The sequence below is a fragment of the Pelodiscus sinensis genome, chromosome 6 (assembly GCF_049634645.1).
Source record: "Pelodiscus sinensis isolate JC-2024 chromosome 6, ASM4963464v1, whole genome shotgun sequence".
NCBI classification, from domain to species: Eukaryota; Metazoa; Chordata; order Testudines; family Trionychidae; genus Pelodiscus; species Pelodiscus sinensis.
In genome coordinates, this window is record NC_134716.1 from 14999723 (window position 1) to 15021194 (window position 21472).

A 21472-nucleotide genomic window follows, 5' to 3' on the forward strand; every position below is an offset into this window, starting at 1 on the left:
ACTTTATGATGCATGCATGCAGGCTGTCACTTCCAAGAGTGAAGCAGCAGCCCTGACAGACAGATTCAGGGAGTCTTTATACAGTATGATCAGATAGCTCAGTTGTGGATTGTTCTTCTTTAACATATCAAAGTCTCAGCAGAAGTACTCTGAGACTTCTGTTCACCCCAGGAGTGCTAGAAGTAAGTTTTTACAGTACACAAAGCCACATGAGAACTTGAGTGGAGGAGTCTACAAGGCAAACTGTGACAAAGATAAGGGTTTACATGACAAATTGTGACAGACTAGGAGTCTCCATGAACTTGAGATGGGAGGCATTGTAAGGGTCTTGATTAGAGCTAATTTGATTTCTCTGTTACAGGGAGAGAGGTCTGGAAAACTTTTAACCCTTACAGCAGTTTTCTTTAGAGAGTTTTGATTTCTGCACAGTCCCCCCTTAGACACAATTGGAGTTATTTGATTTTCCCCACAGTAACACGCCTTCCTGTTGTTCCCATTCCCTGAAAGCCTCCAGAAAGGATTCACAGGGGAAGCTTCCAGGGAAGTGTTTCCTGGGGCATGAAAAAGACCAGTGCACATGGAGCCATTTTGGCTGCTTGTTTCCTGCATGCCAAGGGAAGGAGAAGAGTAGTGCATGGAGACTTTTTTTGCTCCGCATGTTCCCTGCATGTTTGATTGGGGCTTTTTCCCCTTTCCCACACAGGAATCCAACGCTGGCATTCTAATCATGCAGGGGGTTTTAAGGCTGCAGCTCCAATGCTGGCTCTCTGCTGTAGGAGGAGCAAGGGTGAGCTGAGTTGGAGCTCTAGAAAAGCCATGTCTGGCTCCCTAGTGAGACACAGGTTGCCGACCCCTGGTTTAAACACATGAAAAAACTTCCTTACTGTCAGGGTGGTTAAACACTGGAATAAATTGTTATTGAGGTTATAGAATCTCCATCACTGGAGATATTTTAGAGCAGGTTGGATAGACATCTATCAGGGATGGTCTAAAAGGTTCTCCGTCCTGCAGTGCAGGCAGGGGACTAGATTCAATGGCCTCTCGAGGTCTCTTCCAGTTCTAGGTTTATATGATTCTCTCTTTTTAGGCTAAGTCTACACTGTCACTTTTACTGCGCTGCAATTTTCTACTTCAAGGGGTGTGAAAAAACACATGCTCACACCCTGAACTCAGCAAGTTATAGCACTATAAAAGCCAGTGTAAATGGCATCCTAAAACTGTTAGCTACTTCCCTCTTGGAGTCCCTTTAAAAATGCAGAGTGGGAGGGGATGGGTGGGGAGGCTTGTGCTGAGAGATAAGCGGGACCAGCTGCCACTGCTCTGTTGCTTTCAGAATGCAGAGTGGCAGCAAGAGAGCTGTCCTGGGCCCTGGGGAGGAACCAGAGACTGAGTCAGCATTTTTGCATGCTGGCTCCTTTCTTTCTCCCTTTAAGAATGCAAGAGCAGTGGGGAGGGGGAGTGGTCGATAGTGCTGAGCTTATCGGGTAGTCGACCACTTGACTACTCATTCACATCCCTGTCCCAGACCCCGCTCTCCCTCCTGCACCCCAATCTCTTACCCCAAGCTCCATTCTGCACCCCACCTCCATCCCAGACCCCACACTTCCTCCGTTAATATCATTGCCCACCTCCGAGTTAGCCAGTGCTTCAGTGCAGCACAGAGAAATTATTCAGGATTTGTGAAATGTATAAGCACTTGTAGTAGTTTTTTACAGAGTGGAATAAAACAATCTGAATTTTGTGGAATAAATTTCTTCAGTTGTACATTATTCTGCTTATCCTGTACAGACTAACTCAGCTACCCCCTGAAGATTATAAACAGTGTTAGCAATTGCTGCTCATGAGCAGAAATTGCAGGATATAGATTGGGGGTGTGTGTGTGTCTGTCTGTCTGTCCCCCATCCATCTGTGAGTCTGTTTGTTCAAGAACTCCTTCTAAAATCTTTGGTATGCAGTTTCCTTTTATCATAACGTAAAGCAATGTAAAACCTTGGCTCATCGGTTAACCTTCATGGTTACACGCAGCCCACCCTCCCCCTCTCCCCCTCTGTGCACTGCTGCCTGTGTATCAGAGACACCATCCTGAGGGGAATGCGGTGGAGCCAGTGCTCACGGGGATCTGGCTTTTAAGAGCTAGGTCCTCAGAAGTATTTGCTCCCAGTGAGGTGCCCGCCCACTCTGCTGTCTCTGATACAGAAGCTTCACGGGGTAGCTGAGTTAGTCGGTACAGAAAAAAAAACAACAAATGGTCTGGTAGCACTTTATAGACTAACATGTAGATGGTATCATGAGCTTTCGTGGGCACAGCTCCGGTCAGCTGAAGAAGTGGGCTGTGCCCACAAAAGCTCATGATACCCTCTATATGTTTTGCTAGTCTATGAAGTGCTGCTAGACCATTTGTTGTGTTTTTTTCTGATACAAAGGCAGCTGTGCAGTGGGGGCAGGCAGGAGCCAGTACATGCAGAAAGCTTAAAAGCTGGCTAACTCCCAAAGCATACTGAATCCCATGGAGCCTCCTGCCCCTCCCTGCACTGCTCCCTCTTGAAATTTTCAGCGGTGTCACATTTACCTAAATAGACACATTTTAACATCCCTATTCAAGTTATATGTATTTTTCAAATTATCTGTAGCTTCATATTTGATTTATATAAATTGGCTTTTAGATCATTCATGTAGAAGAGAATTGAAAGATTCTTAATGTATAATTAGGCCTTTAAATTTAAATTAAAGATTTATTTTATTATCTGACTGGTATGTAACAGACTTGTACCCACAAGCTTACTTAAGTCAAAAGTGCACTTGTAGACTTAATCCATACCCAGATACTTAAGGTAGAAATCAAAACTAGTCTGTAAATCTGTTTAGAGAAAAAGAAAAGGAGCAAACTACCAACCAGTGCTACTCTCACTGTTTTCTCTTTTAACACTTTTTTTTCCTAGGCTAAGGAAAGAATGTGACCTTTAAGAAGCAGTCATGTCAGCCCTCTGTCCACCACCTTCTCCAGCAGTTGCCAAGACGGAAATCTCATTGAATGGGGACTCACCACTACTAGCTGCTACTTTTGCCTACTGGGACAATATTCTTGGACCTAGAGTCAGACACATCTGGGCCCCTAAGACAGAACAGATGCTTCTCAGTGATGGAGAAATAACTTTTCTTGCAAATCACACATTGAATGGAGAAATACTTAGGAATGCAGAGAGTGGAGCAATAGATGTGAAGTTTTTTGTCTTGGCAGAAAAAGGAGTAATTATTGTGTCTTTAATCTTTGATGGAAACTGGAATGGGGACAGAAGTACATATGGATTGTCAATAATACTTCCACAAAGTGAACTTAGCTTCTATCTTCCTCTTCACAGAGTTTGTGTTGATAGATTAACACATATTATAAGGAAAGGAAGAATATGGATGCATAAGGTAGGTTTGTTCTTCATTGCAATCAGATATTAAAAGCCTGATAAGACCTTTAATCCAGTGGTTCCCAACCTTGTTTATACCAGGTACTGGCAAACCTGTTCACAAACTTTTGGCAGACTGGTAACAGTTTATTTGCATATTCACTGTGCAAATAATGAATATTCAGCTATGCAAATAAACTGTCACCAGTCTACCAAAAGTTTGTGAATGGGTTTGCTGTTCCATGGTATAAAAAGCCCCAGACCTACATCCCCTCACCCTTCCACTACTCCCACCCAGCGCCAGCCACTGAACCCAGAGTCCCCTGCATCCAGGACCCCCCCCCCCCTCCCCCAGTGACAACCTCTTTCCCTCAGAGTTCCCTAAATCCAACTCCCATGCCCCAAATGCCTTAGTGCCAGCCTCTTGTTTCCAGAGCCCCACTGCATCCAATCCCCCCCCAGGTCCCCTGTGCCAGTCCCCAATATTAGCCCCTGTTCCCAGTGCCAGCCCTGCCCCCCTCACCTTCTCATTATTAACCCCACCATCAGAGCCCCCCAGTGCCAGCTCCCCATCCTGGATGTCACAGTGCCCCTCAGCATCAGCTCCCCCCCACCTCTTAGAGCCTCCCACCGCCAGAGCCTCCCAGCACTAGTTCTGCCCCCAGAGCCCACCCTTGTCTGCCTTGACCCCTGCCTTGACCTAGCCCTGCTGCTGCCTTCCAGCTACCAGTTGAGCGCAGAGCACTTCCCTGCATGGTGGGGGGGCTGTGCGGAGCCCGCAGCATGCTGGACCACTGCTGAGCACCACGGCAGCCAAGCTCCATGTGGCACTTGGCCCAGCTGAGTGTCACAGCAGCCAGGCCCCTGCTGAGCACAGCTGAGGCTCTCAGCCGGGGCCAAGCACCACTTGGAACTGAGCACTGCGGCAGTTGGGCTCTACCCAGTGCCGAGTGCTGCTGCTGCCCATCATGCGGCCCTGCCAGCCAAGCGGCCACCAGAGCTGGAACCAGGGTCACAGTGAGGCTCCCCAATAGGGTCGGCCTCACTACAGCCCAGCTCCAGCTGCAGCACAACTGGTTGCCTGCCGGGCCACTCACCCCATTGGTGCATGGGGAACCCCAGTGGGTGGGGTTCATTAGCTGCTGGGAGTTGCTTTAATCAACACAAAGACATTGCATTGTATAGAAAATAGGTATATATTTTATAAAAACAACAATCTCCCTGGGTCACATTAGATAACAATCCACGAAACAAAATCTCATAGATAAATAAAATCTCTACCTCAATATGCCTGCTAGAGTTGTATGCTAAAAATAGATCCTAATACTACCAGGCTCTGAAATTGAGAATATGCAACTCTTATCAGATCTGGTAATGACATGCATGGCATCGCCCTACAGTTCTACTCAGTTCATGCTAGCCTCCTATGGAATTTTTTTTTACCATCCCCATGTTTGATAAAAATTATTTATTTTTTATAAAATAAAACAAAAATCCTTGTAGAATTGCTCTATGCTACACTGAAGTCTGAGAAGGAGTTTGGGTGAAGTAAGGGCTTGTGATCTGGGGGCAGAGGCTTGGGATGCAGAGTCTAGGAGGAAGTATGGGTGCAGGAGAGGATTCTGGCTGGAGGGAGGAGCTCTAGGAGGGAGTGCAAGGTCTGGGAGGCAGTTGTGACCTGGGGGAAAGGCAAACAGAGGGTTTGGGTGGTGGCCTGGGGCAGGTAGTCAGGGTGAGGGATCAAAGGATGTGTGTGGCAGAGGCAGGCTGTGGCTGGGAGGTGCTTACCTAGACAGCTCCCAGTAAGCAACCCTTCAGGAACCTGAAAGCTCCAGTCGCAAGCTGCTCCACGTGGCTTTGGTCCAAGCAGGAGGAAGGGAGACTTCATTGGCTGCCCCTGCCAGCAGCAAAATATCTCAGCTACTATTGGTCAGAAACTGGCCAATTGGAGCTGAGAGATTTTGCTGAGGGGCGTGACAGAGCACATATCCTCCCTTCTCGCTCCCAGACTAGAGCAGCTACGTTTAAAGTGGCTGTCACTGTGCTGTGCTTAAGGGTCCCAGCAAGGCAGCTGCAGGCTGGATCCGGTGGCTTGGTGGCCAAATCCGGCCCACTGGCAGCCTCTTGCCGACCCCGATCTAAGTAATTGTATACATTAGGAAAATGTATGTATGGCAGTAAAATATATTTTTGTCCAATGAAAATATGGCTTTTATCTTGTTTATGTACCTGTTTAAAGGTACGTCTACACAGCAGCATTATTTCAGAATAACTGACATTATTCCACAATTAGAGACCATATCTACACTACAAGCCTTTATTTTGAAATAATGTCGAGCCTGAGGACTTTTTATGCCAACTCATGGCAACCCACGTTGTATGAGGAATAAGGGGAGTCAAAGCAAGGGCCTGCTGCGTCTCTCCATTTGAATTATGCAAGAGCCACGGGAAGCTCCTAAACATTTCAAAGGATGAGGCACAGAGGGGAACCCACGGTAGCAGGAAGTGCTTCAGTCCCCACTGGCATGGGTTCCCACTGCCTTTCTGCCTTTGAAATGCAAAAGAGCCACCCACAGGCAGATCCTATACATTCCAAAGAGAGTGAGGCAGTAGGAACCCACACCAGTGGGGACCAAAGCAGTCCCTGCTGGTGCGGGTTCCCCTCTGAAATGCCTACACATTTCAAAGGAAAAGGCACAAAGGGAGAAAAGCAGCAGTGGGACCGGCATGAGCAGGACTGTTTCAATCCCCGCTTTCACTGTTTCCCCACTGCCTTCTGCCTCCCGCCACCCTGACCTCCCACAGAGACGGTGCTGAGGGGGGAGGAAACGGGCTTTAAGTCGGCTCCCCCCAGCACTGGTTCATGCTCCCCCTCCTCCTTGCTGTCTCTTTCTGATAGAGGCAGCAAAGGGGGGAAAGCGACTAGTCGAGTTCCTGCTCCTAGTCGACATCCTTAGTTTATCACGCTCTTGTAGTTGTGGACAATAAGAAGGGCCATACTGGGTAAGACCAAAGGTCCATCTAGCCCAGTATCCTGTCTGACAACAATGGCCAATACCAGATGCCCCAGAGGAAGGGAACACAACAGGTAATCTTCATTACAATGTTTTCTTCATTTTATGTTTATCGTTGGTTTCTCTGCTTTAACCTTTTTTGAGACAAAATGATCAAACTTAGCACAAAACTTCAGTTTGGAAGCAGTCATGTTTTTGTTGCCTAACTTACAGATTTTCATCATGGAGTTGTAGCTGCAGTGTAATTTACAGAAAATTTTCTGTCAGGCCCAAAAAACTAGTTGTGAAGTCTTTGACTTTGTTTTCCACTGTCTGTTTTTTAAATAGACAGGCTCAGTGAGCAGCAGACTGATAACCCTTGAAAGAAATGTATTTATTCTTGTGGTTTTATTGAGCAGTTATAACATGTACAAGAGCTCATCTGTATCCTAGCTCAGTCTTTGCCCATGGTAGATATACCTCAGTGCTAGATGCTCTATAAATGTAAATTACAAATATAGCATTGTATAAATTTTAGCTATCTGTGTCTGATACTTTCTGGGCATCATAATATAAAATTTAAACATAAATTATTAAAATGGGGACATGTGTAAAATGTGACTTTCATGGCAAAAGGAGATTTCCGCATCATCCACTATGATATGAATCAATCCAATGTGCTACAGGTTAAAATGGATAACAAATTCTTGAAGACCTGCCCTAATTGATGTCAACAGTGTATGCTGGCATTCCTACCAGACAGCATGTCTTCCTGGTTTTCAAGAGTTCTGTCTTAAGACAGACAGCAGTTCCAACCAGATTGTATTAGAAGGGAGAAACTCACTGAAAATTTTGAAATGGCATCCTACATTGGCAAATTCACTCAGATTCAGATACATGCAGAGCAATGTTAAGAATAATGTATGTTGCCAGTGATTCTCAATGTATTTACCATTCTGGGCCACATATATATCTCTCAGTGTGTTATGTGGGCTACTTGTATGGCCTTAAGGTTGTCACCCATGCTGCGGCTCTGTGCTGATTGGGCTGCAAGTGGCCCACAGGTCACAGGTTGAGAACTATTAAAAGCAACTATTTAGAAGTAATTCCAAATTGGGTCTGGAATCATGTTTAGCTTTTACAAAGCTAGATATTTGAAGTGTTATGTGGGTTTTTTCCAATAATTCATAGCAACTGTATTTCAAAAGGGGGAAACTTTTTCAGTTTCAACTACATGAAGCTAAACTTTTTTTTTTTTAAACAAAGAATTTTCTCTGTCAAGGAAGTTATTTCTTGTTGAAGCCTAACTCCAGGGAAGTGCTTTTAAGTATTCTGTATAGCACCAGTGTTGTTTTTCATAGGCACTTGTTTCAGATTAATTTAGGTTTTATCGTTGGCAGGAAGAAATCTCCTCTAATGCATTTCATTCCTCATATATTCCAAGGAGTTGTGTAAGCTTTCTGGTCTGCATTTTATCACCCTTCAGTGGCTCTGTCACAGGAGACTATTGAGTAAACCTGCGAAAGATGTGACAACTCTCAGCTTCTATAAGACGACCTCTCTGGAGCAAGTAGAATCTTTATTGCCTAGAATGTTGTTCTGACTATACTGTTCATTAGTGCCAAGTTTTCATAGCATACTGAGCTTAATAATTGTAATTGATTTTGTTCATCATAGACTATGTCTAGACTGCACGCCTTTTTCGACAGAGGCTTTGTCAACAGTATCTGTCGACAAAGCCTCTGTCGAAAAGGAGCGTCTAGATTACATTATGCGGATCAAAAAATCGATCCTCTTTTTCGAAAAAGAGCGTCCAGACTGCCGGATGCTCTGTCAACAAAAGAAGGCACCCGTAAGTGCTTCTGGCAGGGCATGAGGGCAGCCTTTATTTCCAGGTGCTGCTTCCTGCCCTTTGCAGAGACACATGCTTAAAGGGATCCCCCTCGACAGCCGTTGCTCTGCTCCTGCTTCTGGCTTGCCTGCCCCCTAGAGGAAAAGCAAAGCTGCTGCAGTGCTTGCTCTGGTTGCCCAGCTTCCTCGGACACCACAGCAGTTTATTTTCTGGGTTTTTTTTTCTGCTTTTCGACTTTTATTTGGCCATGGAGCCTGAGCAGCCCCTGGGCAGGCAATGGCCCCAGGCTGCCATTCTGCTGCCTCTTCATGACTCTGTCATGGATTTCCTGCCCCATATGGACCTGGAACACACTGAGGAGACCCTCCTCTGGGATGCAGGAGCTCTGCCCTTGTCCCCAAACTCTTCTGAGGACAGACAGTTTTGGAGGCAGAAGACAAGTTTGGACTGGTGGGACCGGCTCATCATGCAGCTCTGGGACGACGACCACTGGCTCCGCAACTTCCGATTGCGGAAGGCCACATTCCTGGAGCTGTGTGCCTGGCTCTCCTCTGCTCTGGAACACCAGGGCACCCACCTGCGGGCCGCCATCCCCCTGCAGAAGCGGGTCGCAATCGCCCTGTGGTAGCTGGCCATCCAGGACAGCTACCGCTCCGTAGGACACCAGTTTGGCATGGAGAGGTCTACCATCTGGGCCATCTTGATGGAGGTAAGTCACTATCAGGGAACAGGCCCTTCTGAGTGGTGGGGTTGAGAAAGGGGGACTGCCAAGCAAGGACAAGAGGAAGTGGAGAATGGAGTGGCTCTCGGAGGCCGCTCCTCAGCCACCCCTGCACTGATGCGGGGGAGGAGAGCGTCCTGACAAGGGGAGGAGTGGGGTGGAGAGGGGGGTTCTCCTTCCAAGCGCTTAGGTAACTTATCTAACTCCCTGATTTCTGTCTGTCTATTTGTCTCGTGCTGTAGGTGCTGAGGGCCATCAATGCAGAGCTGCTGAAGAGGCTTGTCCATCTCGGGGACCTGGACAACATCATTGCTGGGTTTGCCGCCCTTGGATTCCCGAACTGCGGAGGAGCCCTCAATGGGACACACATCGCAATCCGTGCCCCGCCCCATCGAGCAGCCCAATTTATAAACCGGAAGGGCTACTATTCCATGGTGCTGCAGGCCCTGGTCAACCACTGGGGACACTTTATGGACATTGGTGTCGGGTTGTTGGGTAGGGCACATGATGCCCACATATTCCGGAACTCCTACCTGTACCGCAGGTTGCAGGCAGGAACACTTTTTTTTCCCCAGTGGCACCTTGCACTCGGGGCTGTGCAGATACTGGTGTGCATAGTGGCCAATGCGGTCTACCCCCGATGCTGGGCTCATGAAGCCCTACACCGGCCACCTGGATGATGTGAACAAGGAGCTTTTCAACACACATCTTAGCCAGGCTCACATCCAGGTGGAACGTGCCTTCAGCCGTTTGAAAGGGAGGTTTCATTGCCTCCTCATGCAGCTTGAGATGAGCGAACACAACATCCCGGAGGTGGTGGCTGCATGTTATGCCCTCTGTAACCTGGTGGAGAGGAAAGGGGAGGCCTTCCTGCCAGGGTGGGGGACAGGTCCTGATGGCGAGGAGAGGCAATTTCAGCAGCCCTGGACGGCTGCCATCCACCAGGCTCACCAGGTTGGTGTCCAAATCTGAGAGGCCCTGAGGGAGAGATTCTTAGAAGGAGCCCACTGATTCTCCCCCATTGGAAGGTTTGGTCAGGCCCACCCTATCTTCCCCTCCACAACCCTCACTCTGTTCCCATTAAGAACACATATAAGACCCATTTTTCTTTGTAAACAGAAATTTGCTTTATTAGAAACACTAGCAGTAAAGAAAATGTGTGAACTGTTTAACAAAACTTTCTCTTTTAACTGTTCACCTGTTTATCCACAAAGGATAATCTGTCAGTCAAAAATAAAGATTTTGTAACATAACTTAAATGTTCTTTAACTGGGGTTGTAGGGGACTGAAAACCTGGAGGGGGGCTCAGGTAGGCTGCTGCTTCCCTGATTGCAGGGTCCTGCCACCTTCCTATGTTCTGGCATCACCACAGCCTTGGGATCGGGTGGAGCAAGACCTAGTCCTGGCCAGGGCAGGAGGTGGGGGGGGGGGGGGCAGCTGTTGGGCCTGTGAGGGCTTGGGAGCAGGAGAGGCTGGGGGGGAAAGGGAGGGCTGGAGGAGCAGGGGCCTGGGTGTGCAGGAGGAGCAGTGCCCATGACAGGCAAGGTGAAGAGCTCCCTCATTGTGGCAGAGATGTCAGTGTGCTGCTGGACCAGCTTGTCCAGCAGCCTGGTGCACCATTCAGCTTCTGCCTGTGTCCTCTGCTGGAGGGTCCTGTTGAGGTCCTGCAAGGCCACAACGTGCTCCCTCAGCAGGTCCGTGTACACACGCCAACGGGTCCATGATGATGGTGGTGGGGCAGGTGTGGTGCTCCCCTGTTGGGTAGAGGGTCTGGCTGTGGAGGAAAAGAGGAGATGACAATCACTGTCTGCGTGCACCCCTGCTGTCCCCGAGGGCATGCCATGGCTGTCACGGGCTCTCCTTTGGACAGAAGACTCAGAGGTCTTACATGTGACACCGTGTGTGAGTTGGGCAGTCATCTGAAAGCCTTACAGGGGCCCCACAGTGGCAATGGGGCTAGCTGGCCCCCACGCTGCCAACCCGCCCGTGTGTGGTGACCCCTCAAAGCAATGTTCCCTCCCCCATGTCCATGCATGCCTGGGAGGCCTCTGGGGTCTGGGTCCTTGCTGCCTTCTCTTCCTCCTCCTCCTGGTGCAGCTCTCCCGCATCTCCTGCCTGGTCTTCCTCCCTCAAGAGGGATCGGCCCATGATGTGGTGGGTTACCTGGACTCCACCACACACACAGTGGAGTCTGGGCTTCCCCACCACCCAGGATCTGCTCCAACTCCTCGTAGTAAGGGCAGATCTTGGGGCTGTCCCAGAGTGAGAGCTTTGGTCCCAGGCCTTGGCATATCCCTGCTACAGCTCCTTTACCTTGACCCTGACTTGTGCCAGGGTGATGCCCTTTGGTGGCCAGTCCCTGGTCCAGGCGCTCGTAAATGTTTGCATTCCTGTGGCGTGTTTGCAGGGCTTCTTCCTGGGACCAGAGCTCCAGGAGGTTTTTGATTTTGGGCCCTGTCCAGGCTGGTGCCTGCCTTTTGGTGCCCCTGGGTGGCTCCTTGTCTCTATCCCGAAAAGGGCCAGGGGGCCTTGAGGCTGGGACATGGCTGGCACGGGTGCACTGGCTAGCTGCCGGACAGTGAGGCCTGTCTGGGTGCCTGTACCTTTAAGAGGCTGTGGCCAGGAATCACAGAGGTGCTGTACCTGTAAAGGCTAGACTGTCTCCCCAGGGCTTCTTCCTGGAGACCTTTTTTGTCGACAGAACTGGCTCCCTGTGTCCACACGCATCTTTTGTCGACAGATCTCTGTCAACCAACGCGTTTTTCCTTGTAAAAGGAGGTTTACCGCTGTCGACACAACTTCCGCGTTCTGTCGACTTACTGTTGACAGAATGTGGCGGGAGTGTAGACGCAAGTATAGTTTTGTCGACAAGGCCACTTTTGTGGACAAAATTCTGTAGTCTAGACACACCCATATTTACTACTGAGCTTCTGCTGACTTGAAACTAGCAGAGTTTTCACTTAGTTTTTGGTCTGACTTTTGTGTATCATGTGATGTTTCCATGAATGTCTGCAATATTTTAGCTCTAGAACAGTTAATGTATTGAAGATGTTCCAGTATCTCAAGATATGGATCAAATCCCCTTCCCAGAAGCAATTAGGTTTCCTCTCCCTGAAGATTGAATTTTCCATTATTTTGTTAGGATGGAATAATTTCCTCCTTTTGCAGTGAAAAAATATATAGCAATTGCATCTTTATTTCCCATGAGCGAGATCCATCTGGTATTTTCTTGATCAGATAGTAAAAGATATTATTTTTATTTTAGCCTTTCTTCCTCCCCAATCAAGATAGAGGTTTAAGGAGGAGGGTAGTTTGCCACAAAATAGCGTTAGTTCTACCTGTCCACTCATTAAAGGAAAAAGCCTTCAACATCAAAGTGTGGATCAAAGAAGTGTGATTGCACAAGGAAGAAAGTTTACCAGTTGACTGATGTGTGCATAATTTTATAGCCAAATACAAGGGCTTTTATAATTTGTATGAAAAGTGATTGCTTTTCTTGCTCAGGAAAGGCAAGAACATTTCCAGAAGATTGTCTTGGAAAGCACAGAGAGAATGGAGGATCAGGTAAGAATGACTGATTGATGCATATGGCATACCATCACAAGTCTATTACTGGAACTTGTGACTGTAGAAGTCAGTATTACTGCCTATTTTTGGGATACAGGAAAATTTTTATTTTGGACTAGTAGAGTGACCTGTCGTGTACAGAATGCAGTCTTTATGAAGATAAGGTTGTGGAAGCTCTGACCAAATTGAAGGAAAATATATCCTATCACTTTATGGTTAAAGAGGAAATCTAAGAATAATATTAGCTTTCAGAAATGGGGAGGTCACTTATTCGAGCATGACCTCTAAAGACAGCAGCTTACTTACATTTATATTTTCCTATCTTTGTCTATTCTGGGTAGGTTTTTGCTAGGTCATTAGTTGGTCAGGTGAGAGAACCGGTATTTAGTAATGATTATCTTTTAGCTATCTAAGGGAGAAATGTTTATATACTTTGTGGCTGAGATTACAAAGATAATTTGGTTTCTGAAGCAATAAATGTAAAAGCACAACCCTAGAACTTGTTGCAAAAGACAAGACTAGAAAAAAGTCATTTGATTCCTATGCTAATCTAGCTAATGAGCCTGTATCTGTTTGTCATCTTGTCACTTAAAACATGGACTTTTTAAAAATAAAATATATACTGATAATTGCATCTGATACCCTATGATACAGTCACCTACCTCTAGACTGCCTTGTCCAAGTCAAGCCAAATTTACTGGATATTTAGCATAAAAGCTGATTATAAATGTTCTTGTTAATGGATCAGCTGCCTGTTTCCCCTTGGCTATTTTTGATGAGCAAAATGGAAAAACATATGCATCAATTTCTTCCTCCCTTCTAGTTTTGTGGCCTTGCCTCCTCCCCTCTTGCTCCCTCCCCCCACCCTAAAACTAAAAAGCTGAAATAGTTCTTTCTTCAATGTTACAAATTTCTGTTACTAGTAGCTTTCTCTGCTGCATGCTATTCTTTTCTTTCATAACATGTTATTTATTGCACAGGGCCAAAGCATCATTCCAATGCTGACAGGAGAAGTTATTCCTGTAATGGAACTTCTGTCATCTATGAAATCACACAGTGTTCCAGAAGAAATAGATGTAAGTTCTTATATATGCTGTATCTTGAAAAGAAAGCAGCTGTGCTACTCTTATTTAGTGCTGCCTTTGGTAAAGTAAATGATAGCATAAATCATTATGCTCTTAATTGTTTGGCATAGGTTAACTGGCCTAAACAGTGTTTTTGCAAATCATAGCTTCTCATAAATATCTTAGCAGTAGCAATAATTTTAGATCAATGCTTAGAAAAATTGACTGCCACCTGTTGTTATCCCTTTTAAAAGGGAAAGGAAATGGTAATTATCAAATAAAATTAATATTAGAGGAAAGGATTATGAAGGCCAGATTTGTTAGAATGTGGAATAGTACTTCCCTGGAAAGGCGAGGAATCCTCGCTTAGGCCATTTTAAAATATTTTGGTTGAAGCACTAAAAATTATACTATTGGGAACAAATTATCAGTAGTGGTTGAAATGGGAGGAAGGATTAGATGATCTAATTGGGGAGAGGGAGATTGTCTCTTACTTAGGGATGTAAAGGGTTAACTGGTTACCCTGGTAACTTACCAGTTAACTGGTGGGCTGTTGTTCTGTCCAGGCCTGGCCTGGTTGAAGAATCCCTCCTACCTGCAGTCAGTTAACTATCACTACATGTTATTAGAAATCCAAAATAAAATGTTTTTAATGTGACTTATTACACCACCTTGTCTAAACTTTCTTTTTGTTCCTTCGCACTCCCAGATAAGTGACACAGTGTTAAATGATGATGACATTGGGGACAGTTGCCATGAAGGTTTTCTCCTCAAGTATGATTTTGTTCTCTATTTTATGCTCTTGTGAAACCACTTTAAAAGTAAATGATGCCAGTGTCTCTTAATTGGTTGTGTTTTAGGCTTGGAAGAATTAGATTTTCATGGTTAAATGTTGATTTCTCCAGATCAACACAAAGTGACATTTATCCTTGATAATCAGAATTTACAGAATGCAAGAAAAAAGTTGCTTAAGAACTTACAAGAATTTGATTTGATATTTGCTTTGTATATTTAGGCATGAATGGTGACAATTTGTGTTTTACCAGTTACAAAGCTTTAAATTTGAAATCTTAATGTCTTTTGTCACATAATTGTTGCCTGACACCCCAACCTCATAACTTTCCATCAGGGTGGAAAAAAGCTCAACAATAAAAAGCAATATCTGTCAATATTATTTTAAAAAAATAAATTCTGCCAAGTCTAGTTGTATTGGTGATTAAGGTTTAATTTGAGGTAAAGAGAAGTTAGCACTGGTAAATCATGATATCTGCCTGTCTAAGCGATAATGTAAAGATGATTGTTTCCTTTTTAAATGAGTGGTCATGGGTTGATGGCTCTTAAAGTTTGTGGGCTGATATCTATCAACCCATTTTGATATGAGTATAGGACAGCTGTTCTTTATCACAGGAACAAACATACTTAGCTAAAGCATTAATTGATAAGGTTATATTAGTTTCAAAATGGTGGAGAAGATGCAAAATTGTTAAAAGTAGGCAGGGGAACATAGACAAAGAGTTTTGATTTTCTAAACAGAATAAGGCAGGTAGTGGTTATTAAGGATGTAACCAGTTAAATGATATAATTGTAATAATTGAAATAGTTAACTTTGTGGCTGGGTCCCATGTCTGGGTCAGACCATCCTGCGTCCAGCCCAGTCCTCCCCAGGCAGAGCTGCTCCAGCTGGTCAAGGTCCTCACATGCCACAGGCGGAAACTGCTCTATCCGGCTGGGGTCCCATCAGTTAAATGGTTAAACTTTTACATCCTTAATTTATATCATAGGAAGTTTAGGAAAAGTCATTGGTTAAAAGCATAGATAAAGAATGGCAAATTTAAATGTCATCCACAGAGAAATAGTTAACCACTAGTAAAACAGTACACACATGTCTCTTGTCATGAGAAATCACGTGACACACCTCCATATTTCGTGGAGGCATTGACTGATCTTCTGTCATTCCTCAAAACATCTCTGTAATTTTGCTTGGCAAGTTATTGACTGTTAATAATACCTATCAATTTCATAGTATTTAATGCTCATAAAGCACTTTATTGCAAGGATTTATTTAAATTTTCAATGCTAAGGCAAATTAGCTTTTAGAAATACATAAGTACATCTATACTAGGTCAGACCAAAGATCCATCTAGCCCAGTATCCTGTCTACCAGCAGTGGCCAATTCCAGATGCCCCACAGAGAATGAACAGGTAATCATCAAGTGATCCCTCCCCTGTCACCCATTCGCAGCTTCTGGTAAACAAAGTCTAAGGACACTGTCCCTGCCCATCATGGCTAATAGCCACTGATGGACCTTTCCTTCATGCATGTATTTAGTTCTTTTTGAACCCTGTTAAAGTCTTGGTATTTACAATATCCTCAGGCAAAGAGTTCTTTGTGTGAAGAAATACTTTCTTTTATTTTAAACCTGCTGCCTATTCATTTCATTGGTAACCCCTAGTTCTTCTGTTATGAAAAACTTCCCTATTTACTTTCTCCACACCTGTCATGGGTTTTTATAGATCACAATATTATAGTGAATACATATCACTAGATGGTATATTATATAGGTTGGACTTCCCTGGTCTGGCATCTTGGGATCTAACTGGTCCTGGATAAAAGTTTTCTGGAACTGGGGAGGTCATTTCTGCCCTTGCTGCTGCCAGCCGCATCCCTCCCCCCTTGCCCTTCCCTTCCCACTGGGCTTCCTGGATCCCCCCCCCACACACACACGCGCACACACACACTCCTCTGCAGCCCAGGTGAGATGCATGCCCACTCCCCACAGCCCAGCTGAGCCACACACTGATCTTCCCAGCTTATTCCCCCCATCTTAACCCTCTCCCCCCCCCCATAGAGCTGAGAGACTCTGATCCTGGAACCTCTGAAGTCCTTCCAGACCACAGATGTTGCCAGAACAGAGAGTTAGGACTTAGAGGTGCTACCTGTAGGTGCATTGCTTTCCAGCAACACACATCAAGAGAAATTGGTTCTGTGACAATGGAACATTGAATATTTATTGTCGCTGGTAAAATAAATAACAGCCCTTGCTCTTTTTTGGTTTTGATTAAGATATAGGTACAGAGAATAGCTTTTTATTCACTGTATTATTCTCAATACTGAATATCTGAATTGAAAATTATTCAGTAAACAAACATGATGTATGCACCAACATTGCAAATAGCCTGTTCAGCTGGGCTTCTTGTATACACTATTCAGAGTTATGCCCTTGAGGAATAGGAGAGCTTCCTGGCTTTTGCCAGTTTAAAATTAGAATTTATGGCATAAATTTATAGATTTTGATTTTTTTCATTGAATAAAAATTGAACTTAACATAATAACTATAATAATTCTGACCATGTAAGTTAAGCACATACAAAGAACTCTGGAGGCGATTGCACTGAGAGATGTGGTAGCAATTACTTGTGGGATTAAAGCCTTGTTGTATTTTAGTAATTGAAAGTAGCAAAACTCTGGACCTTTCCATAATGGTTGTATTCCATTTCCAATGAAAGCTGTTTAATCCATGTAATTCAAATTCCCTTAATTTGAAGGAATGATTTTACTTTCACTTATCTTAAAAAATTTACCTTTTACTCTTAGACATTAAAGCCATAATTGAGTTAGCCCTCCAGTAACTTAATTCCGTTCCATCCAGACGACTTCATAGTAATATTTAAAAACAGATTGCTAATTCATAAATGCATCAAATCATAATCTTGACATTATGGCAATCCAAAAGTTTAGTATTGTAAAAGTAAAGCCTGTCTGAAGACTATTTTGTTTGTTTGTTTGTTTTTCATGTCTGCTTATAGAATTATGTTGAAGCACTTTTTTTGGAGTAATCCGTTGTATCTGTTAATCTGTATTTTGTTTTAATTTGCAGTGCCATCAGTTCACACCTGCAGACTTGTGGTTGCTCTGTAGTTGTAGGTAGCAGTGCAGAGAAAATTAATAAGGTAAGTGCATTTTATAATTCTTAAAACTGGATTCTGATTATTTGGACAATCAGCAGATTATCTGCAGTAATATAAAAGTGATAATTAATGAGAAGCATAATATTATGCAGTTAAATTGTATATTACCAATTATATTAGATGTGGTGAGAGCAGCACTGTATTGCTACTTAACTTTTTATTTGTTTCAGAGGGATAGCCGAGTTAGTCTATAACAGGAGAAACTTAAACAACAACAAATAGTCTGGTAGCACTTGAAAGACTAACAAAACATGTAGATGGTATCATGAACTTTTGTGGGCACAGCCTATTTCTTCAGATAACTGGAGTGTTGGAAGTTCAGAACCAAGAATAAATAAGGGGGGGGAGGAAAAAAATTGAAAGCGGGGGGGGAGTGGAGTATAAGAGGACATTGGGTAGATAAGTTTCAAAGGGATAGCCCAGGCGGTCTGTAACAGGAAAAACTTAAAAAACAACAAATAGTCTATTAGCATCTTAAAGACTAAATAGTTAAGAGGCAGCTGTTGTGAGTTACTCACATGTATGGGCGTTGCAAATTTTCTAGGCCACTAAGCACCATCCCCAGTCCTTGGATTTCTCCTCATTATTTTGTTCTGTGCTTTGATTTTCCCATTATACTTACAGTCTTAATCTACTGGATATTTGAAGGCGTTTGTTTGTGAGTGAATTTGTTTTTGTTTTATTTGTTCAAGAACTCGTACTAAACAGTAATAGCTAGGACCACCAAATTTGGTATGCAGCTTCCTGTTATCATAACTTAAAGCAAAGTAAGGTTTTGTGGGGGATGCTGAAGCTCCCTTCCTCCCTTCTCAGTACATCTGGGGATGCACACACCCATACAGAAAAGAGACAGTCACCAGGCAGGTGAAAGGGAACCCCGTCCAGGACTGTTCAAGCCCTGAACCTCCCAGTCCCCAGGTATCCTTTAGGGAGGGCAGCTGAGGGCTGCAGTTCCTCTCCCACACCATTCGTACAGGAACATTGCTGGCTGTTCCCCTTTGTCAGCGAAGCGCTACTGCAGTATAAATAATCTGTAATAATAATAATATGTATGTAAATTGTCAGATAAAATATACTGTATATGTAGTCTAAGCATGATATTTAAAACAACTAATTAGTAAAGTGTTAATCATTTTTTTTTTTTTTTTTTTTTTTGCCCTTAATGTTTGGAGGATATTTAATCAGATCAACCATTAGAAAATGCTTCCTTATTAAGAAATGAGAAGTAAACAGAGGAAAAAAATAGAGCTTTATATGGTTGTAGAAGTAGGACCATGTATGTAGCTCATAAAATGTGCGTTATCGTGGCTAAAGAAATCTTGGGGGGCGGGAAGCTCCGGAAATGCATGTCTCAGAACAGGCTAAAAGAAAGTATACCAGCGCATCTAAACAGTTTCTCAAACTATATGTTTCTGTTAATGGTGCAGCTGGAGTGTATAAAGTGAAACAGAGCTTCAGGAAGTCTGCATTAGTGATTTTTATTAGTCTTTCTGAAAATATAAAAACATCAATTAATGCATCATTAAAACAGGTTTTTGCATTTTCTGGCATAAATATTAGTTGTCAAAATTCCTATAACAATAGCATCTTTTGGAGAGACATTTTTCTGAGCAACTCAAATAGCTAATGTGCTGCTCTGTTTCATCGTGCCATTCAACTGCTCATTGTCTATTTCCATTTGCAGCTTGGAACATACTTTTTCTCATCTTCTGAGTAAAGCATTTAGAACACTTAAAAGCATATCATAAAAATTATACTGGATGTACAAGATAGCCAAAACTAGTGTTGCTGTGGTAACCCTCACTTCTGCATTAGATGTTTAATATATTATATAATCTTGACCATGGTTTAATGGTTTAATTTTAATAATTATTTTTAGATGTAAGTATATAACTATTTGACATGATTGTAGCATTCTCGTTTGTAATGTGACACGAACTTTCTGAATTTCATTTATTGAAATCTGTACTAAACTGTGTTTTTAAGACTAAATTTCCTTTATTATACATCTGCCAGGTTTTTTTTTACAAAACTTTCTGTATTGCAGATAGTGAGGACATTGTGTCTGTTTCTTACTCCATCAGAACGGAAGTGTTCCAGACTCTGTAGAAATGAATCTTCCTTCAAATATGAGTCAGGACTGTTTGTACAAGGATTGCTCAAGGTAAGGTGACTTTATGGTGCCTTTTAATTGTTTTCTAAATTATTTTCCCCACTATCCAGAAACCTACAACTTCTTAATTTATATAATTGTCTTATATAATTTGAAAATACCTAAATAGATTGTTGCCTCATGAAGGTTATCATCTTCACTTCTGAACACTGTGGGGCAGGGACTGTGTCTCTTTTTTGTTTGTGCTAGGGACTGTCTGAGGCTATAGCTAGAGCTCCTAGCTACTATGGTAATATAAGTAATAAACAAATCAGAAATAACCTCTGTTTCCATCTGAAGGCTGTTTCTGGAAATGCAAGAATTTCAAGCTATATTTTCTCTATACTGTCCATTCTTTTTATGAATACAGTAAACTTCCGATAATCCGGCACCTTTAGGACCCAGGGAGTGCCGGATTATCAGATATGCCGGACTATTGAAGGGGGGGGCTATGAGGGGTCTGGGGTGGAGTGGGGGGGATGTGCCCCTCGGTGCTGTGGGACCAACCCGGCAGCACCCCAGCTGCTCTGCCCCAGGTGTCCCCAAGTCAGTTTCAGCAGCATCTGAATTGGGGAAGCCGTGGGCAGAGCAGCTCCAATTGTCTGGCTGCCCGGAACACTTCCGGATTCGAGATGGTGCTGGACCATCAAGAGTGCCGGACCATTGGATGCCGGACCACTGGAGTTTTACTGTAGTTTTTCTCATTGTTACTTCACTTTGTGAATAAATCTATAGATTTACTACCTATGAGGATCTTAAACCCAAAGAGGCAGGAGTTTAAAAATTGAATATGCTAGCTAAATCAGAATATAGAAAAGCACTGCAACATTCTATGAAAAATAGTTTCAAAATACTTACTAAGGTTAGTCGGTGCTTCATAGGCAATTGTTACAAGGCTCTGTCCCAAGGGGCTTTCAGACTAAATTTGACAGATGATGATAAACTATGAGTAAATGACAGGAAGAAGAGGAACAGACTGTGAAACTTTACAATAAAGTTCACAGAATACTCTAGAAATTAAACTTTCAAAAGAGAATAACTATTTTAGAAGTAAATACATAACATTATTAAGGGCTTAATTGTGGTTTACTCACAAATCCTGTGTGGGTAGCGAACTGCTGCTGCAGCAGAGTAGGACCCCAGAGCCATAATTAGGACCTTTATCTATCCTTTGCTCCCTCTCCTCTATTTCTCCATCACCACAACCTTTGCTTCACACAGGAAGCAACTTGTCAGGTATAGGGAAGACAACAGTTTTCCCTCCCTTTCCATTCCAGCTCAGCTGTACTGGCCAGCACATTAGGAAGATGGAACCAATGCTCTCCCAGTGCCTGGCAACTCCTACTTCAGTTGGAGGGAAGTAGGGACCCCATTGAACTTGCTGTCCCTTTTATACCAGCAGTGAGGCATCCTACACCAGAGAATTATTGGGCACCTTATATTCCTTGCATTTATATGAAGAGTGAGCCACAATTTTACATTTAATTTTTATTATATTTACCTAGCAGTACCAGTGTCATTTGTGTGGACCAATGCCTTTTATCAAAACCAAATAAAAACTCAGTGTCTAAGATGTGGTCCCTCCTAATTAGGTAAATTAAGTAGTTCTTTGTTCTCTGTAGCAAGTGTGCACATGTGGGAAAGGTTCCTAACTTGAAATGCTGATTGTATGTACTGTCTATTTATGTGTTGAGAGAATTTCTAAAGCTTTGTCTACAACGAGTGAAGATAATGATGTTCCCATCACTGACATTAA

General features: G+C 43.7%; 1 protein-coding gene and 1 long non-coding RNA gene across 4 annotated transcripts in view; both read left to right on the forward strand.

The window, feature by feature from the left end:
- Window positions 1-21472, forward strand: part of C9orf72 (C9orf72-SMCR8 complex subunit) — a 36687-nt gene that overhangs the window by 2169 nt on the left and 13046 nt on the right. For all 3 annotated transcript variants that reach the window (XM_075931456.1, XM_075931455.1, XM_006127254.2), the window contains exons 2-7: window positions 2940-3417; window positions 12469-12528; window positions 13512-13607; window positions 14305-14369; window positions 17474-17546; window positions 19612-19728. In XM_075931456.1, the coding sequence (XP_075787571.1) occupies window positions 2974-3417; window positions 12469-12528; window positions 13512-13607; window positions 14305-14369; window positions 17474-17546; window positions 19612-19728 (855 nt within the window). In that variant the 5' untranslated portion in view covers window positions 2940-2973. The remainder of the gene's footprint in view (window positions 1-2939; window positions 3418-12468; window positions 12529-13511; window positions 13608-14304; window positions 14370-17473; window positions 17547-19611; window positions 19729-21472) is intronic.
- On the forward strand, window positions 7900-10217 carry LOC142829806 (uncharacterized). Its single transcript, XR_012904608.1, has 2 exons — window positions 7900-8952; window positions 9207-10217. It is a non-coding gene; the product is annotated as an uncharacterized LOC142829806 (long non-coding RNA).